This window comes from Microcaecilia unicolor, chromosome 3 (genome assembly GCF_901765095.1).
Source record: "Microcaecilia unicolor chromosome 3, aMicUni1.1, whole genome shotgun sequence".
Classification (NCBI taxonomy): Eukaryota; Metazoa; Chordata; class Amphibia; order Gymnophiona; family Siphonopidae; genus Microcaecilia; species Microcaecilia unicolor.
The window spans coordinates 13,771,476-13,789,460 of NC_044033.1; the positions used below are offsets into that span (position 1 = coordinate 13,771,476).

The 17,985-nt window shown below is 43.7% G+C and overlaps 1 protein-coding gene across 1 annotated transcript in view; it reads left to right on the forward strand.

The window, feature by feature from the left end:
• The window catches only part of DNAH8 (dynein axonemal heavy chain 8), a 1,267,128-nt gene that overhangs the window by 1,205,480 nt on the left and 43,663 nt on the right, over positions 1-17,985 (forward strand). Inside the window, 2 exon segments of the mRNA XM_030199255.1 lie at positions 3,474-3,575; positions 10,568-10,728. Of these exon segments, the coding sequence (XP_030055115.1) occupies positions 3,474-3,575; positions 10,568-10,728 (263 nt within the window).

Here is a 17,985-nt window from a genome sequence, read left to right on the forward strand (position 1 = left end):
CCATTATGCCGATTTGACCAGCTTCAGGAGAAGGGCGGCCATCTCCTGATTTGTGTCGGAAGTTGGGCGCCCTTCCCTTTCGAAAATGAGCAGGCATGTGGCCTATCAATCTGCCCATCCATGCTATATACTATCTCTTTCAATCTAAGAGATCCTATGTACTTGTCCCAAGCTTTCTTGAATTCAGATCCAGTTTTCATTTCCGCCATCTCCACGAGGAGGCTGTTCCATGAATTCACCACCCTTTCCTTGCAGAAGTATTTCCTCAGGTTACTTCTTAATCTATCCCCTTTCACATTTATCCTATGCCCCCTCATTCCAGAGCTTCCTTTCAATTGAAACTCACCTCCTGGACATTTATGCCACATAGTTATTTAAACACCTCTATCATATTCCCCTCTCCCACCGTTCTTCAAAAATATACATATTGATATCTATAAATCTGTCCCCATACGCTTTATGATGAAGACCACTGACCATTTTAGTAGCCACCTTCTGGACTGACTCCATCCTGTTTAAAGGCACACTACCCCTTACAACCTTTAAGATAGGTTGCCACTTCTTACAAGTCAGCCTAAACAGCTGATCAAGTTCTGAGTTTCTGCACCATATGTATGCAGTTCTAGAACTGTAGCTTTAGGCATGTAGTAGCACAAAATCAGAACTGATCTGTGTCTCTGCTTTAACATGGGTGACCATTATCAATTCTACTGTTACTCTATTTGTTGTTAGTTCACATTTTACCATCATTAGCCTGTTTTAAATACATTTTAAAACACTTTCAATATTAAAAAGTGTGCCTTTTCTTTTCTATCTAGGCTTGCTACACAATAACTGTGGCACGCCAAGATTTAAGTTATCAACACACTACCAAAACCCTTATCCATATTTTCATCACTTCCAGCTTAGACTACTGCAACTGCTCCTCATAGGTCTCCCACCAAACCATCTATTTCCCTTTCAATCTGTTCAAAATTATGCTGCATGACTTATCTTCCACCAGCATTGCTGCACTCATAAGAATATAAGCATTGCCATACTGTGTCAGACCAATGGTCCTTCTAGCCCAGTATCCTGCTTCTAACTCTGGAGTGGAGGAGTAGCCTAATGGTTAGTGCAGTGGCCTGAGAATTTGGGGAACTAGGTTTAAGTCCCATTCCAGCTCCTTGTGACTCTGGTCAAGTCACTTAACCATCCATTCTCCGAGGACAAGCAGGCTCAATATTCTTACATGAGTCGTCATCCGCGACGGCCCAGGAGACGGAAGAAACTTCAAAGCTTAAGAACCTTCCCGAACGTTCCGCCGCGCGGGCCGACCCACTGCGCATGCATGGGCGGCTTCCTGCCCGCGACGCAAATGTGCAGTGAACAGTCTCTTTTTTTCCGCGATCCTGGATGGTCGGGTTTGTTCCTCGCTGTGCAGTTCGACTCAGGAGACGGTTTTTGTGGTGTTTATTGACCAAAGCACAAAAAGGTGCCCGAACTGACCAGATGACCATCAGAGAGAATTGAGGATGACCTCCCCTTACTCCCCCAGTGGTCACTAACCTCCTCCCACCCTCAAAAAACATCTTTAAAAATATTTTGTGCCAGCCTCTATGCCAGCCTCAAATGTCATACTCAGCTTCATCACAGCAGTATGCAGGTCCCTGGAGCAGTTTTAGTGGGTGCAATGCACTTCAGGCAGGCGGACCCAGGCCCATCCCTCCCCCTACCTGTTACACTTGTGGTGGTAAATGTGAGCCCTCCAAAACCCACCAGAAACCCACTGTATCCACATCTAGGTGCCCCCCTTCATCTGTAAAGCCTATGGTAGTGGTGTACAGTTGTGGGTTTTGGGGGGAGTTTGGGGGGCTCCGCACCCAAGGTAAGGGAGCTATGGTTCTGGGAGCAATTTGTGAAGTCCACTGCAGTGCCCCCTAGGGTGCCCGGTTGGTGTCCTGGCATGTCAGGGGGACCAGTGCACTAGGAATGCTGGCTCCTCCCACGACCAAAGGGCTTGCATTTGGTCGTTTCTGAGATGGGCATCCTTGGTTTCCATTATCACTGAAAATGAAACGACCAAGTCTAGGGACAACCATCTCTAAGGACGACCTAAATTTCAAGATTTGGGCGTCCTCGACCGTATTATCGAAATGAAAGATGGACGTCCATCTTGTTTCGATAATACGGGTTTCCCCGCCCCTCCATGGTGACGTTTTGCAAGGACGTCCTCAGCAAAACTTGGGCGTCCCTTTCGATTATGCCCCTCCTCGTAACTTCATGGTGTGTCCTCTAATTTTTAACATTTTTGAAGGAATAAACAGTTGATTTTGTATCCATTACAGCTCACTCAGGATTTTATAGACCTCAGTTATGGTGGTTATTTTAGAAGGTCTATTCTTATTTTGGATGTCTGAAAACTGACTTTTAGATGTCCATATTGAATGGATGTCCAAATCCCAATTTTACAAAGGCATGATATGGACATCTAATACTGCAATGCTTCCATATAACAAGAGGGCATGGTGTGGATATGTTTGGACAGGACTAGGGAGGGACCAAAATATGGATGTCCAACTCCAGTCACAGAAGAGGAAGGGACATCAAAGTCTTAAAAGATGGGCATTTGGGCATTTCCTCATATATGACAGCCTGACCCCTAGTGATAGTATTGCAGTATTACAGCTAGTGGTTTAGGTGGTCATTTTCTGACCCAGCAGCCACAAGGCGGGAGCGAGTGGCATAACCTCTGCCCCACAGGATATCAAGAACCTCTGGTAAGGCTGGGGACTGCATCAATCCAATGCTCCCGGGCAAATAGAATAACGCAGCTTGCAAGCAGCATTTTTCTTTTACCACAGGATTCAGCAACCTGTGGTACCAGAATCCCACAGGTTGCTGAATCTGGCGGTACATCAAGGTGCAGTAAAAAGCAAACATTTACCGCACCTTGAGGAATTCCTCCCTTATTTTTACACATTGGTAGATGTATTTTCAAGCAAATTATGACATTCTCAGAAGGTGACAATTTAGGGGGTAGTTTAAAAGACATTTCCACAGGTAAAACAATGTTTTATTTGCGGAAATAGGCTTTTAGAAAATTGCCTTCCTCAAATGTGCATAAACTAATGCTCAAACTGAGCAGAGACTTTTTCGGGAGCAGCCTTTTGGAGGAGGTAATATTTATATGCATTTTTTATAAAATGCATACACATGCACGTAAAAAAAAAAAGCTGGGAAATGTGTGTATACTAAACAGGAGGGGATAAATGTGTGAGAATTTTCAAAGGAAACATTTGTGCACACATTGTGAGATTAGTGGAAATTATACAAATATTCAACACATATGTTAATTCTTTATTGCTGGGGGAGGGAGAAAAAGTCAAATTTTCTAATCATGGAAGAAAAAAAGTGGCCAGAAATGTTTGGGGAAAAAAGTGCTTGAGTTCAATTTCACATGATGCCATTGATTTTCGTTTTATTGCACATAGGGTGTTTCCTGGAGCACTGTACGCTACATGATTGGAGAAGTACAGTATGGAGGCAGAGTCACAGATGACTATGATAAGCGGCTTCTTAATTGCTTTGCCAGGGTAAGGAGACTAGATAATAGGTATTTCATACCAGCACAAATGGAATTTGCTATTACAATTTACAATATTATTTAGATTAGGTTTAAATGGGAAAGTTATCAACATGGGCTATCATTAAGATGGGTTATTTTACTTTTAACCAGGGTTAATAGTAACTAGGTGATCAATATTTAGAGCAATTTAATCAGCCAGAAATGACTCCTGGCCAGTTAAATCACTTGTTCAGGGCTAACTGCTCATTTTCAGTAGCTCTTAACTCGTTAGTACCACTGAAAATGTCTGGTTAGTACCTAATGCAAAACCAGCTATTTTGGGAGCATTCCAGGGCAGAGTAAACCCTTGACTGAATAAGGAGTTCTAGCCATGGCCATGTGGTAAGATTGCTCTTACCATGTGGCCAAGCAGGGGGGGAGCACTTTCTGCCACACAGTGAGGTGGTGTTCAGGGCTCCCGCGCTAACCTGGCAGTAACTGGATAGCGCATGCTGCTGCCTGATTACTGCCGGGTTAGCACCACGCTAAAAAATACAGGTCAACTTTCCCTAGCATGGGAAATTGTGTGTGCTGGGGCTGGAACTATCGCCGGTGCCCACGTTGGGCCGGCAGTAGCTCCAGATTAGCATGCAGTAAGCCTGTGTTGGGCTTACCGTCACTTTGTAAAAGAGCTCAGAGGAGGCGTGTCCTGGGGCGGAGAGTGGGCATTTCTGCACTAATCAGTTAGCACAGCTATATTACTGCGTGCTGATTAGCGCAGGATTAGCATGTGAGCCCTTACCGCCTACAAAATAGCCGTGTGTTGATGGCAAAATTAGTGCATGACCAATAATTGAAAAAATGGAAAATTGGCAATTTTCCAGCTGCGGTCAATGGCCTTAGCACATGGGAAAGACCCACGTAAGGGCATGCTACTACTACTACTACTTATCACTTCTATAGCACTACAAGGCATACGCAGCGCTGTACACCAAACACGAAAAGACAGTCCCTGCTCAAAGAGCTCAAAATCTAAATAGGACAGACAGAACAACTAAGAGGTAACGGAATTAAAGAGGTGGGGTACAGGGCAAGTGAGTAGAGGTTAGGAGTCAAAAACAGTGTCAAAGAGGTGGGCTTTTAGCCTGGACATGAAAACAGCCAAAGACGGGGCTAGACATACAGGCTCAGGAAATCTATTCCAGGCATGAGGTGCAGCGAGATAAAAGGAACGGAGTCTGGAATTAGCATGCTAAGGCCACTTTCTACCACAGTTTAGAAAAGGACCTCTTTTTGTGGCTCACCATAGCCAGTTAAGTACTAAATATCACACTAAGCGACCCTTTTACTAAATGGTTGGTATGTGGCAACAGGTTTGCTGCACGCCAATCCGGAACTACCGCCGGACTACTGTGGTAACCCCGTGGTAGTTCCCTTCCCCATTGCATGCTATTTCTGGCGCTACAAAAATTATTTTCAATTTTGTAGCTTCGGTGCTCCCCCCTATCCTCGAAATGGCCACACGGCAGGTGGGTCACTTACCACATGGACGTTTCTTTTCCTTTTACCTACATGCACTGATGCCAGCATTGGCCCCTTTTTACCACAGCTTATTAAAAGGGGCTCTTAACTGGCTATGGTTTAGCCGGCTTTGTAAACCCAGAAATTCAATGCCAGAGCCCAGACATGGGCATAATTTTAGCAGTGGTCTATAAAACGCAGAGAACTGCCAGCTGAATATTGACCCCTAGGTCTCATTGCATAAAATGGGATGTGAGCTAAAATAGCACAAGTTCTGATAAAATAGCCATCCTGATAGTAGCCCATTTTAAATATACAGCACAAAAAGGGTCATCTTGCAATAAGTTCAATAAGAAATCCATGAAATTTTTCTTTAATATTTCTTAAAAATGTAGGGCCAGATTTTCAAAGGACTGGGCCTCTTTGAAAAGTTACTAGGGCTGGCTGAGCACAGAAATTTGTACTTAAAATTCCACTAAACTCTTAAATCTAGGAGCATAACAAGTGGGGGGAGGGGGGAGGCAACAGGAGTAGCTGAATATAGTTAGATTCCAGCTTAATATTTAAAAGTAATAGATTCCAGCTACAAGCAGCTTGGTAGGAAATGGTAAGAGAGCATTTTCTTAGATTTAACCCTTTTCACAGAGGGAAAGTGAGGAATTAAATGACCTTGATTGCATACCTGCTTTTCCAACCACGGAAGATTTAACAAGTGTACTATGAGGCTTATTTTCAAAGCACTTAGCCTCCCAAAGTTCCATAGAAATCTATGGCACTTAGCCTCCCAAAGTGCTTTGAAAATATGCCTCAAAATATGCCAGATGTAGCCCATGAACTATTCCGAATATAAAAGTGTACAATTTAAAAACAGGGAGTCAATGAAATCCATTTAAAAGTACAGCCAACTCTATCATGTTTTTTCACTTTACAAATTAAGGAGCCCTTTTACCAAATGGTGGTAAAAGGTGGCCTGCAGTGGTGTCAGCACTTGGGATTGCCGTCTGCCTATGCCACCTTTTAGTGCCGCTGGTAAAAGTGTTTATTTTTAAAGAGGCAGTAAATATCCATGTGATCATTTAAAAAATACCGCAATGCCATTTACTGATGGAGCCCTTACTGCCTCCTATTTAGGAGGCAGTGAGGGCTCCAGTGGTAATCAGGCAGCGCCATTACCACTGGGAATGCCCACTCCCCGCCCAGTAGTGCTAGAAAATAAAAAATATTTTCTAGCGCTAAAACTGGCACATGGCAGGCCCAGAACTACTGCTGGGCTCCTGGGTGAGCCCGGTGGTTGAACTGATTTGTTGCGCACAAACCTGGCGGTAGCCCTACTACCGGATGATAAAAGGGCCCCTAAACATTCTGACCTATTTTGCAACATTTGCAACCTTTTCTTCAGTCAAGAATTACATCCTATATATAAGATGCAACAATAATCTATGATAAAGGCCTGTACTATCGTCTTAAATTGTTCAAAGAAAAAATACTTATAAATGTATCAAAGCATTCTCAATTAATTAAAAAAACTTTCCTATCAGATTATTAATTTGATTATCCATAGTTAGGCATAAATCTAATGTGATGCCTAAAGTTCTCAAAGAAGATTCCAGCACAGACTTGGTATCACCAAAAGACTAACATGTAGTAAGCAGCAGAGATCCTAACAAAATAAGCTTCAATTTATTCTTATTTAATTTCAGTGTATATTTACTAGCTCATTTTTCCATTTTAGTTAAACAATTTTTAAGCTAATTTGTAACATTACCTAACTCCTGAGGGATCGATAACAATAGTATGATAACATCTGCGTGAATAAATAGCCTTGTACTTACTAAACATAGTTCTCATCCAAGTGTGCTCATTATTACATTAAAAAGAACAGGAGGGGTGAGCCTCATAGAACTCCATATTTAGGGTCCCTCTTTCTAAAGCTTAGCGTACACTAAATGCTAAGAAGTCCATTTTATTCCTATGAGCTTCTTAATATTTGGCACATGCTAATTCCATTAGTGTGCACTAAGCTTTAGTAAAAGGACCCCATAGGGTACCATGAATTACATTTCTGATCTACCATTTTCACACTATAAATTCTATTTTTCAGAATGCCAGCAAACTATTGCAATATAAGGCAATATAACTCTAAGGCCTATCTCATCAAAGAGTTGCAATAAAATATTATGATCCACTAGGTCAAATGCTGAAGCATTACCTCATTGCCTTTTGATAACCATAACCTTATTTCTGTCAGTGCTAAAACCACTGAGGCATCCAGATTGAGATTCATGAGGTCGATCCAAGAGAGAAGCGGTCAAAGGAACAGCCAGTAGCTTTCAAAATTAAAATTTATTAATAAAGCAACCTTTAATAAAAGTGTGCCATATTGTCCTGCCATTCAGCTGTCAAATTAGTTGTTTTAAACAACACTTAAATTGAGAAAATCAAACCAAAAGGTTTACGCTAATACAGCCATCCACATGGTATGAATATACTAGAAGAGTGAGTCAAAAATAACTCGGGGGGGTCTTTTACTAAAGGTTAGCTTGACTTATCTGCAGCATCGCCCTTGCTACAGAAAACTCAAGCTAATCTTTAGTAAAAGACCCCCTCAATACATTGAAGTGGAGGAAAAGACCTCAGTGGTCACAAGCTCATCTTCTTTGCCTTTATCTACAGCCCATATAATGGTGGCTTAAAGGCAACTCCCTTGTCAATCATTGGTCTGAAAACATATATATAATCAACGCAAGTAAAAATATTGTTTGTGTTCCTGAGCTCACATGAAACATGATTTATAACATTTTTTATAGAATATATGCTGTATACATTAGTCTTATCTTGTATGCATAAGACTTTCAATACATAGTCTCAAAAGGCCAATCTTTTAAATCCTGATATTCCTATGGTGGCCATGTCATTTTGCACTATGGCTTCATCAGGGGATGAATATGTGACGTCCAAAACGTATTCACAGCATATTCATTTCTAATAATGGTTCAGAATTGTACCTGTGAATGACACAACATTCTGAATCACTCCCTAAATCATACAGCATTGCTCTATACAAACTCAGTATGTCCCTATCGAAGGTCCATTAATCTAACAGGATTATACTATAAAATGACCTTAAAACCTACTATGGCATTGCACGTACTGAGTTCTACAAAATTATTCTTGAAAAAGATTTCATAAACAGAGGAACCATCTAGAGCTAATCATAAACATGCTTATATTACCAATGTTACAAAGATGATGCAACTCTTCAAACATAAACTGCTCAATAGTTCTTAAACATGCTGCTGATATAGTATATAAATGTTGCCGTTCTTATTGAACCTATGCTCTATATCAAACTCATGCTCTTATAGAAATAAAACAATTCCTGCCATCTACATATCATAATATGTTTACTTTCAATGACTAAAATCATATTGACCTGAAAGACATTTAAGCAAAAATATTCTCTCCGAGTTTACTCACTTTGATGAGGGATGAGACCCTTTCGGCTGACGTACTTCCTCATCGGCATCTTCATTTTATCAAAAATGGCGTTCAAAGGCTCATCTATTTAACAGCTCCATGGTGCACGTCAACGGGACATGATGATGTCAGATAACACCCACCAATTTAAATGAAGTTAATGTAGATGTCGGCCTATTTGCAAACAAGTAATTAATCATTGTATACTCCCCTAAGTTAATCCTGTTCAAATTTTGACTGCTTATTTTAAGAAAACTTAATTTGCAGGCAATCATGTCATCTGCTTCAATTTTGCTAAGCTGCTTATTATAAATATCCACACAGATGCAATATTGAACAATTTTATCAAATAATGTCCTATCAAATGACAATCCAGAGCAACTCTCTAACTAATTATATGAGATTTAAATTTATTTGCCAGATATATACCCAAAAAAACATGTATTATGTCAGTTATACAAAGTGTATAACAATAATCATTCACAGGCTGATAAATTGATAATACCTACATTGTCCTATAGGTCAACAGCAAAAACCTATTGCCCATTCCATGTGATGGTTCAATCCCAAAATGCTCAGGCTCTGTATCCATCGTTTTCCATGGTCACCACCTCTAATTGAAGCATGAATGTGCTCTAAAGCAAACACTTTTAAATCCTCAAATTTATGTCCCTTATCAATGAAGTATGTCACTAGCAGTGCTTCCATTTTTCTCCTCTTGATGTTGGACTTGTGTTCACTCATCCATGTCCCAAGGAATCTGATGGTTTTGGCACATCCACATAATATGGTATAAATGATGTAATTGTTAAAACCTCTTAATTTGTAGATATTGCCGTCAGTTGGATTAGTGAACTCCCTTAGCTGCATAGTGATATTACATACTTGATAAGCACCATATTTGAAGTGGCCAACAATCTTATTGCTGCCCAACATCATATTAGAGAGAAGAGAGATGGAGAGATGTTGGCCCAGGAATGGACAGAAGGGAAATTAAAGAGATGGAGAGATTCTGGCCCGGGGAGGGGGCAGAAGAGAGATGGAGAGATGCTAGCTCCGCCCTTTCTGCCTCGCCTCACCCTATGCTTGGAATAAACTCCCTGAGCCCATACACCAAGCCCCCTCCCTGCCCATCTTCAAATCCTTGCTCAAAGCCCACCTCTTCAATGTCGACTTCGCCACCTAACCATGATACCTCCATTCAGGAAATCTAGACTGCCCCAATTTGACTGACTGTATTTTTGTGTCCTTTTTGTGTCCTTTAGACTGTAAGCTCTTTTGAGCAGGGACTGTCCTTCTTTGTTTAATTGTACAGCGCTGCGTAACCCTAGTAGCGCTTTAGAAATGTTAAGTAGTAGTAGTAGTAGGGGTGGTGCAGAAAGAAAAGATAAGTGAGGGGAGAAAGTAGACATGAATAGGGTTAGGGATACAGAGGGGTGATGCTAGATATGGAGAAGGGGATGGGGCACAGAGGGGTTATTTTAGACACATGGGGATAGGTACACAGAGGGGAAATGCTGGACATGTGAAGAGATAGAAACACAGAATGGTGATGCTGGACAGAGGGGAAGGGCTATGGACATAGAGAGAAGAAACTAGCAGATGGTGGAAGTAGAAGAAGGGGCCTGATGCTAGGGCTGGGAGAAGGGGACAGTGGTAACACAGGGACTGAGGATAAGAGTTGGAGAAGGGATCTAATACTGGACTGGGAGAAGGGGACAGGGAGCTTTGGGTAAGGTTAAGATGGATCTTGGATGGGGTTGGGGTGAAACTTGCCCCTCACCCAACCAAAAAAAAAAAACCCCTTGCATTGATAATGTATGTGTGATATATTTCTATTACTTGTAAAATAAATATTTGGAGTTTTAATAATACTTTTGTGAGTTCCCCTTAAACTAGTAAGGCACAGGAAGCTGGTTAGTACCAAAAGCTTCTTTTAGAATAAGGTACAAATAGTCATATAACTGTAGTTTGAAAATGAAACACATTTGGGTTTTACTTCTTGTCTTTACCTTGACATAGGTGTGGTTCAGTGAAAAGATATTCGATGCTAACTTTTGCTATTATACTGGATACAAAATTCCAGTATGCAAAACTGTTGACCACTATTTGGAATATATACAGTCACTGCCTGCGGTGGATACCCCTCAGGTGTTTGGTTTGCACCCAAATGCTGATATTACGTAAGTGCTTTCTTAATAATAATTGCCAACTTTTATAATGAGCTTATATGCATACAATATTTATACTTCTATAATACTTCATAATATGGCCTGCCAAGTTTTTTGTTTATTTTTTTTAGTTGCGGGATTCATTTGCATAACTTTGGGCATATAAACCAGTCTTAAGTGGAATGTAAAAAAAGGTGATTATTTTATGCATGTTTCCGTTTTCATATACATATCTGGAAAGGTGGCCTAATCATTAATGCAGTGGGTTGAGAGCTGGTGGAACTGGGTTAAATTCCCACTTTGGCTCTTTGTAACCCTGAGCAAGTCATTTAACCCTCTGTTGCCCCAGGTACAAAAATTAGATTATAAGCCCACTAAGGGCAGAGAGTACCTGTATATAATATATAAACCTCTTTGTAGCACATAAAGATGGCATATTAAAAATCTAATAAACATAGATATACATACTGTATGCATAGATCATCTAGATAGTGACTGAATTTTGCCACTGTCCAATAACTTTAGGACACACGTGACACACCACTAATTTCACCCCACTTTATACACATAATTCTCAGCTATATGTAGACTTAGGGACGTAGTTATCAGCATGAGCTACCAGAGGCGGACTGACCATTTGGGTAGCTAGGCAGTGCCTGAGGGCCCAGGGCCTCCCATATGATGCCCCCCCCCCCCCCCACCATCTGTGCTCGGCACTCCAATCCCATCTCCGAAACCCTCCTCCCATCCTATTTCCTCCATGCAGGCAGGGCAGCACCAGCAGATACATTGGTTGATGCTGCTGACGCTGGAACGTCTCTCTCCTGGGGTAACTTCCTTCTTCCGCAAAGGCGGACAGGGCCGTGCCAACACGGTAAGCGCCGCAGGGGGGCGCCTGCCTTCAAGGGCGTCGCGCCATCGAGTTGTATTAAAGAAAACCTTACTCCTCCGCTCCATCCCCGATTCCCCAGCGCTTTAAATTTACCTCGCTCCGCCTCGGACGTCTGCGCAGCGTCAGTGAAAGCGCTGCCTGTCTGACGTCTCTCCACCAGCCTTTCCTTCGCTCGTTCATTCCCTCTGTGTCCCGCCCTCAAGGAAATGACGTCAGAAGAAGGCGGGACACAGAGGGAATGAACGAGCGAAGGGAAGGCTGGTGGAGAGACGTCAGACAGGCAGCGCTTTCACTGACGCTGCGCAGATGTCGGAGCCAGAGGCAGAGAGAGGTAAATTTAAAGCGCCGGGGAATCGGGGATGGAGCGGAGGAGGCTCAGGTGAATGAGAAGTATGCTCAGAGCCTCCTCTGCAGGCCAAACCCAGCCATTTCCTCCATCGCGCCCCAGACAGCTTGGGGGAGCAGCGCTCGGCTCTTTGGCACCGCCCAGCCCTTCCACGCACCTTGGAGCCAGGCAGGTCCGGGGGGATGCGCACGCGTCAACTGATAGTCTGCAGGGGGCGCCAACTGATGGTCTGCAGGGGAGCGCCAGAGACCCTAGGCACGGCCCTGAAGGCGGACCACGGCAGAGAGAAGTTCTGACATTAGTGGACCAGGCTTGAGCCTTGAGGACAGTAATTGTGGTGGACTCAGTGGCAGCTCGGTTTCTCCTTCTTCAAGTTAGCCGGCAAACTTAAAAAATAAGACCCTTCTCCATTTGGTTTGTGCACAATTCTTTGTAGCTCCTGTTCTGTGATCACCCCTCCTCCCACACTTGTGCTCTGTCTGGTTTCCTTTCCATCTCCCTGAAAGGTTCCTCTCCTTTTCTCCAGCTCATTCCCTCTTCCTTCACCAAATGATCACCCCTACTGCCATCCTTCTGCTTTCCCTCCACATCAGTCCTTTCCATCTCCCCTGAAAGGTTCCTCTCCACTGACACCAAATGTAACATAGTAATGTAGAAACCAGATGTAGAAAGGATGGAGTCACTGGGTGAAAATTCTGAGAAGGATAACAGTGTATTTCATGGATGCCTGTTTAAAACTGTGCATGAAGTCAGTTTGTAATTCCCCTTTCAGTCAGTGTTGTAAATGGAGGAAGTCAAAGAAGGCACTGTGTGTGTGTTGAAATCTTATGTGTAGGAGCTAACCATCTAACTTTTGAGAAAACTGATAAAGTCTTTAATTTAAAAATTATGTATATAGTGTGCAGGTTTACAAAATCTGGATACCACAAGTATGTGACCCATGCACATTCATAGAGGAAGCATGTAGTAACAAAATGAGCAGATGTAGAACTAGTGATCTGAATGGGAGGAGAGGTGTCCAATGATCCTTATTGCCTAGGGGCTCCGATGACTGCCAGTCAGCCCCTGTGAGCTACCATTAAGATGGGTTATTGTACCACTAATTTGTACTATTTTACCACAGATCTCATTTTATGCAGTGAGACCTAGTTACTAATAGCTGGGGTTAACAGTAGAATAACACATTGATAAGGTCCCTTCAAAGTTATACATTGAGAGGAGCAGGATTGTACATAGAAACATACAAAATAACGGCAGATGAAGGCCATATGGCCATCCAATCTGCCCATCCATATCATCCTCTATCTCTTCCTCCCCTAAGAGATCTCACATGCCTGTCCCATGCTTTCTTGAATTCAGATACAGTCCTCATCTCGACCACCTCCGCTTCCAGCACACTTTCCATAAAGAAATATGTCCTTATGTGAGCTCCCCCCCCCCCCCCCCAAAAAAAATGCCCCTGCTTTTAGGATGGGAGGAAGGATTTTCAGGGTGGTCACTACGGAAATAGAGCTGACACTGACAGCCTGGTGGGAGAATCAGAACAAAGCCCAGCTCTAGGGAGCAAGGTCAGGAGCTGATAAAAGAGATTGCCTGGAGAAAATTCTGGTCTTTGGTAGCCCACCCCCTACGAGACCCATAGCACAGAGGGGGAAGTCCTGGGAACCAAAGCAAGAGAAGTTTGCAGTGTATGGTGATTAGAACCCTCTGCTACATGGCAGTGGGTGCCTACAAGGAGTTCCCAAACTGGTAACGAGAAGGAGGTCTTGGAGGACAATACACCCCTGGTAGGAGAAGTGATAGTGGTTGTGCCTCCCTTCTGGCAGGGTTTTCATCACATGTGTGAATGATCCATGTTCCAGGACGGGACAGAGAGTAACTAAAGAGATTATGTGGAGATCATTGTGGACTGAGAGTTTAATCAAGGGGAGATTAATAAGTACTTTGTTCTAGTTTGCAAATAGAGGAGATTTAAGATAGAACTGAACAGTGAGTTTGAATATATTGATATCATGCGGAGCAGGGGCGTAGTCAGACTTCACCGGGAGGGGGGTCCAGTGCCCGAGGTGAGGGGGCACATTTTAGCCACCCCCGGCGCCGCCGACCCCCCCCCCCCCCCGCCATTACTGACCCCGCCCGCGCCACCGCCAACTTTGATGACCCCCCCTCCCGCCGCCAACCCTCCCCCGCCGTCGCCATGGGCTACCTTTGCTGGCGGGGGACCCCAATCCCAGCCGAGGAGGTCCTCTTCTTGCTCCGAAGGCTTTGTTCTGTTTCTGACGTCAGCTAGCAAGGTCCTGCAGATCAGCCAGGAAGGTCCTCTTCTTCCGGCGCAAGGCTTCGTTCTGTTTCTGTGAGTCTGACGTGACGTCAGAAACAGAACGAAGCCTTCGTAGCAAGAAGAGGACCTCCTCGGCTGGCGGGGATTGGGGTCCCCCGCCAGCAAAGGTAGCCCATGGCGACGGCAGGGGAGGGTTGGCAATGGGAGGGAGGGTCAAGAGGGTCGTCGACAGGGGGTCCAGGGCCAAATCTACGGGGGCCCAGGCCCCACATACCTATGCCACTGATGTGGAGACTGTTTTGCACTGTGCTGAGAATCTGAAGAAAAATACCCTGAATTATACAGACCAAGTTGACAAGTTTATGAACTGTTCTTTTTCAAGTTACTGTTAGTAAAGCTTGTTGAAGTTCAATACTGAGACTGCTGACTAATCTTTGAGTAAGAGTGCCCAGAGAAAGAGTACCCTCAGCCCACTGGATTTATTCTAGACCCTGCCGGTGCCCGGCTTGAGTGATCCAGCCAGTGGGAGCTGTGTGTGTAGCAGAAGTATTTTGTTTGTGTGGCTCTGGTCCCAGGTGGTCTGGAGTGAAACCCTGAGGTGGAGATGAGCCAGAGGTGTGCCCAGGGTTACACTTAGATTACTTTTGAGACTACCCCCCTTTAACTTCATCATATGCCCTCTTGTTCCAGAGCTTCTTTTCAGTTAAAAGAGACCTGCATCCTGTGCATTTATGCCGCGGAGATATTTAAATGTCTCAGTCGTATATCCTCTCTCTCATCTTTCTTCCAAGGTATCCATATCGAGGTTTCTATATATTTTATGATGAAGACCACTGACCATTTTAGTAGCCGCCCTCTGAACTGACTCCATCCTGGTTATAGCTTTCTGAAGGTGCGGTCTCCAGAACTGCACACATTACTCTAAATGGGGCCTCACCAGAGACTTATACAGAGGCACTATTGCCTCCATTTTCCTGATGGCCATTCCTCTTCCTGTGGACCCAAGTATCCATCTGGCTTTGGCCATAACTCTTTTTACCTATTTGGCCACCTTAAGATCATCAGAAACAATCATCCCTAAGTACCCAGAGCCGGTGGTGGGAGGCGGGACTGGAGGTTGGGAGGCGGGGATGGTGCTGGGCAGACTTATATGGTCTGTGCCAGAGCCGGTGGTGGGAGGCAGGGATAGTGCTGGGCAGACTTATACGGTCTGTGCCAGAGCTGGTGGTGGGAGGCGGGGCTGGTGGTTGGGAGGCGGGGATAGTGCTGGGCAGACTTATACGGTCTGTGCCAGAGCCGGTGGTGGGAGGCGGGGCTGGTGGTTGGGAGGCAGGGATAGTGCTGGGCAGACTTATACGGTCTGTGCCAGAGCCGGTGGTTGGGAGGCGGGGCTGGTGGTTGGGAGGCGGGGATAGTGCTGGGCAGACTTATACGGTCTGTGCCCTGAAGAGCACAGGTACAAATCAAAGTAGGGTATACACAAAAAGTAGCACATATGAGTTGTCTTGTTGGGCAGACTGGATGGACCGTGCAGGTCTTTTTCTGCCATCATCTACTATGTTACTCATTCTTCTTTCGAGCACAGAAGTACTTCTCCTAAATTGTACTGCTCCCTTGGGTTTCTGTAGTCCAAGAGCATGACCTTGAATTTTTTGGCATTAAATCTTAGCTAGTCACCACTTCTGGGGTACAAATGTCCCTTCAGGGTTTTTATTATTTACCAAATGTAAACTAATAACCCCTTCTACTATATAACTTATACAGTGTGCCTTTCTAAATAACTCTACCTCTCCAACCACTACTCATTTTTTTTATATATTTTTTTCTTGCATTTCTTAGCTGCCAACTTCTGGACCATTCTTCTATCTTATCTAGATCCCTCCTCATGCTATCCACACCATTAGGGGTGTCTATCCTACTACAGAGTTTTGTTTCACCCATGAAGAGGCAAATCTTACCCAACAGCCCTTCCAGAATATCACTCACAAAGATAACATCCTTTTCAATGGCATGGCTAGGTGGGGGGATACATGGGGAGCGACCGCTCCCCCAAACAGATTTGGATAAAACTGTGCCTATTTTTGCTGCTGGGCCCACTCCCTTCACTGGTCTCTCTTCCTCCCCTCTCTCATGATCATCATCTTACTGCTTTCAGGTTCGGCGGCAGAGCAGCAGTGATATCAACTGTAAGAACAAAATGAAAGTATGCTGTACCATTTTCCTGCACACACCGCTGCTGCTCTGCCAGTCATACACCCTGTGATGCAAGCTTCCTGGGTCAGAGGGAGCGTGACTAGCAGAGCAGCAGTGGCATGCGCATGTATGAAGGAAATTGGTCCTGTGCATGCTTTCACTTCATTTTTACTGCTAATACTATGCTCCTTTCCCACCAAATTTGAAAGCTGTAAAAGAAGATGATCAGGAGAGAAAGGGGATGATGCTGGATGTGGGGCTGAAGAGAAAGACAAATAGACAAAAGGGGTCATGCTGGATGAGGGGTGAGGGATAAGAGATTCAGAAATGAGAGATAGATGGGATGAAGCTATATTGAGTGGAAGAGAGACAGAGCTGGAGCAATGATGGATGGGGGGAAGAGAGACAGATCACAATGCTGGATGGGGGAGGAGAGAGAGAAATGGGGCAATTCTGGATAACAGGGAAGAAAGAGAGAAAGATGGGGCAATGCTGGTTGGCAGGGGGAGAAAGAGATAGAAAGAGAGTGGTGATGCTGCATGGCATTCAGGTGGGGGAGAGAAAGAGATACTAAGAGGAGATGCTGCATAGTGGAGGGGAGAGGAGAAAGAAACAGAGAGAAGATATTATATGATAAAGAGAAAGAGCAAGGAGTTAATGAATAACTGGGGAATAAGAGAAAGGGGAATGGATGGGCCTGAGTGAAGAAAACATGTAGGTAGATTCAGTGAAAAAAAAGGGAGCTTAAAAACTGGATAGTAAGAATGAATAAAATCTAAATGGATAGAAAGGCAGAAAAGTAGAAGAAAGCTGAAAGAGAAAGATGAGTGTCAGAGATAAATGTAGTGGAGGAAGTGAAGAAGCTACGCTAGTGATTCCTGCATGGCAAATGAGAGGAAGCCCATTGGAATTGAATGGGCTTCCTCTCCTTTGCCGTGCCGAGAATCGCTAGTGCGGTTTAGTAAAAGAGGCCCTTAGTCCACTCCAAAGGTTAATAAAAATAAAACAAAAAATGGAAAATTAGGTGATACGTTTTTATTGGACCAACTTAATATATTTTTGACCAGTTTTTAGAGGCCAAAACCACCTTCCTCGGTATACCAAAAGAGGTTTTGGTCCTTGAAAGCTAATCAAAAATGTATTGTTAGTGCAATAAAAACATATCACCTTATGTTCTTTTTGTCCCTTTTTTGTATTTGTTAATTTCTAATGTAGTGATTGGAATATATCAGTTTTTGAAATTTGCAGCTGCTGTCTTTGTTTTGCTGTAGTGTCTGGCTTCGTGGAGGTTCAGTAATTTTTGTCTATAAATTTCTGTTTTTAGGTTATGGTTACTTATTCTGTATATGATGAGGGTCTGTATGTTCTTTGTGTGTGAAGAAGGCCAGGTATTCTGTTAAGCACGTAATGTCTGTGTAGGATCAATCTGTATTAATCCGGCTTGTTAACTTTTTCAATAGGTATATTGATGTTCTAGTGCCCACTACAATATTTATGGTGCTGCTTTTTCCTAGGTAGACCCTTGTTGTGTGATTCCTAGATGGTAGTTCTATTATG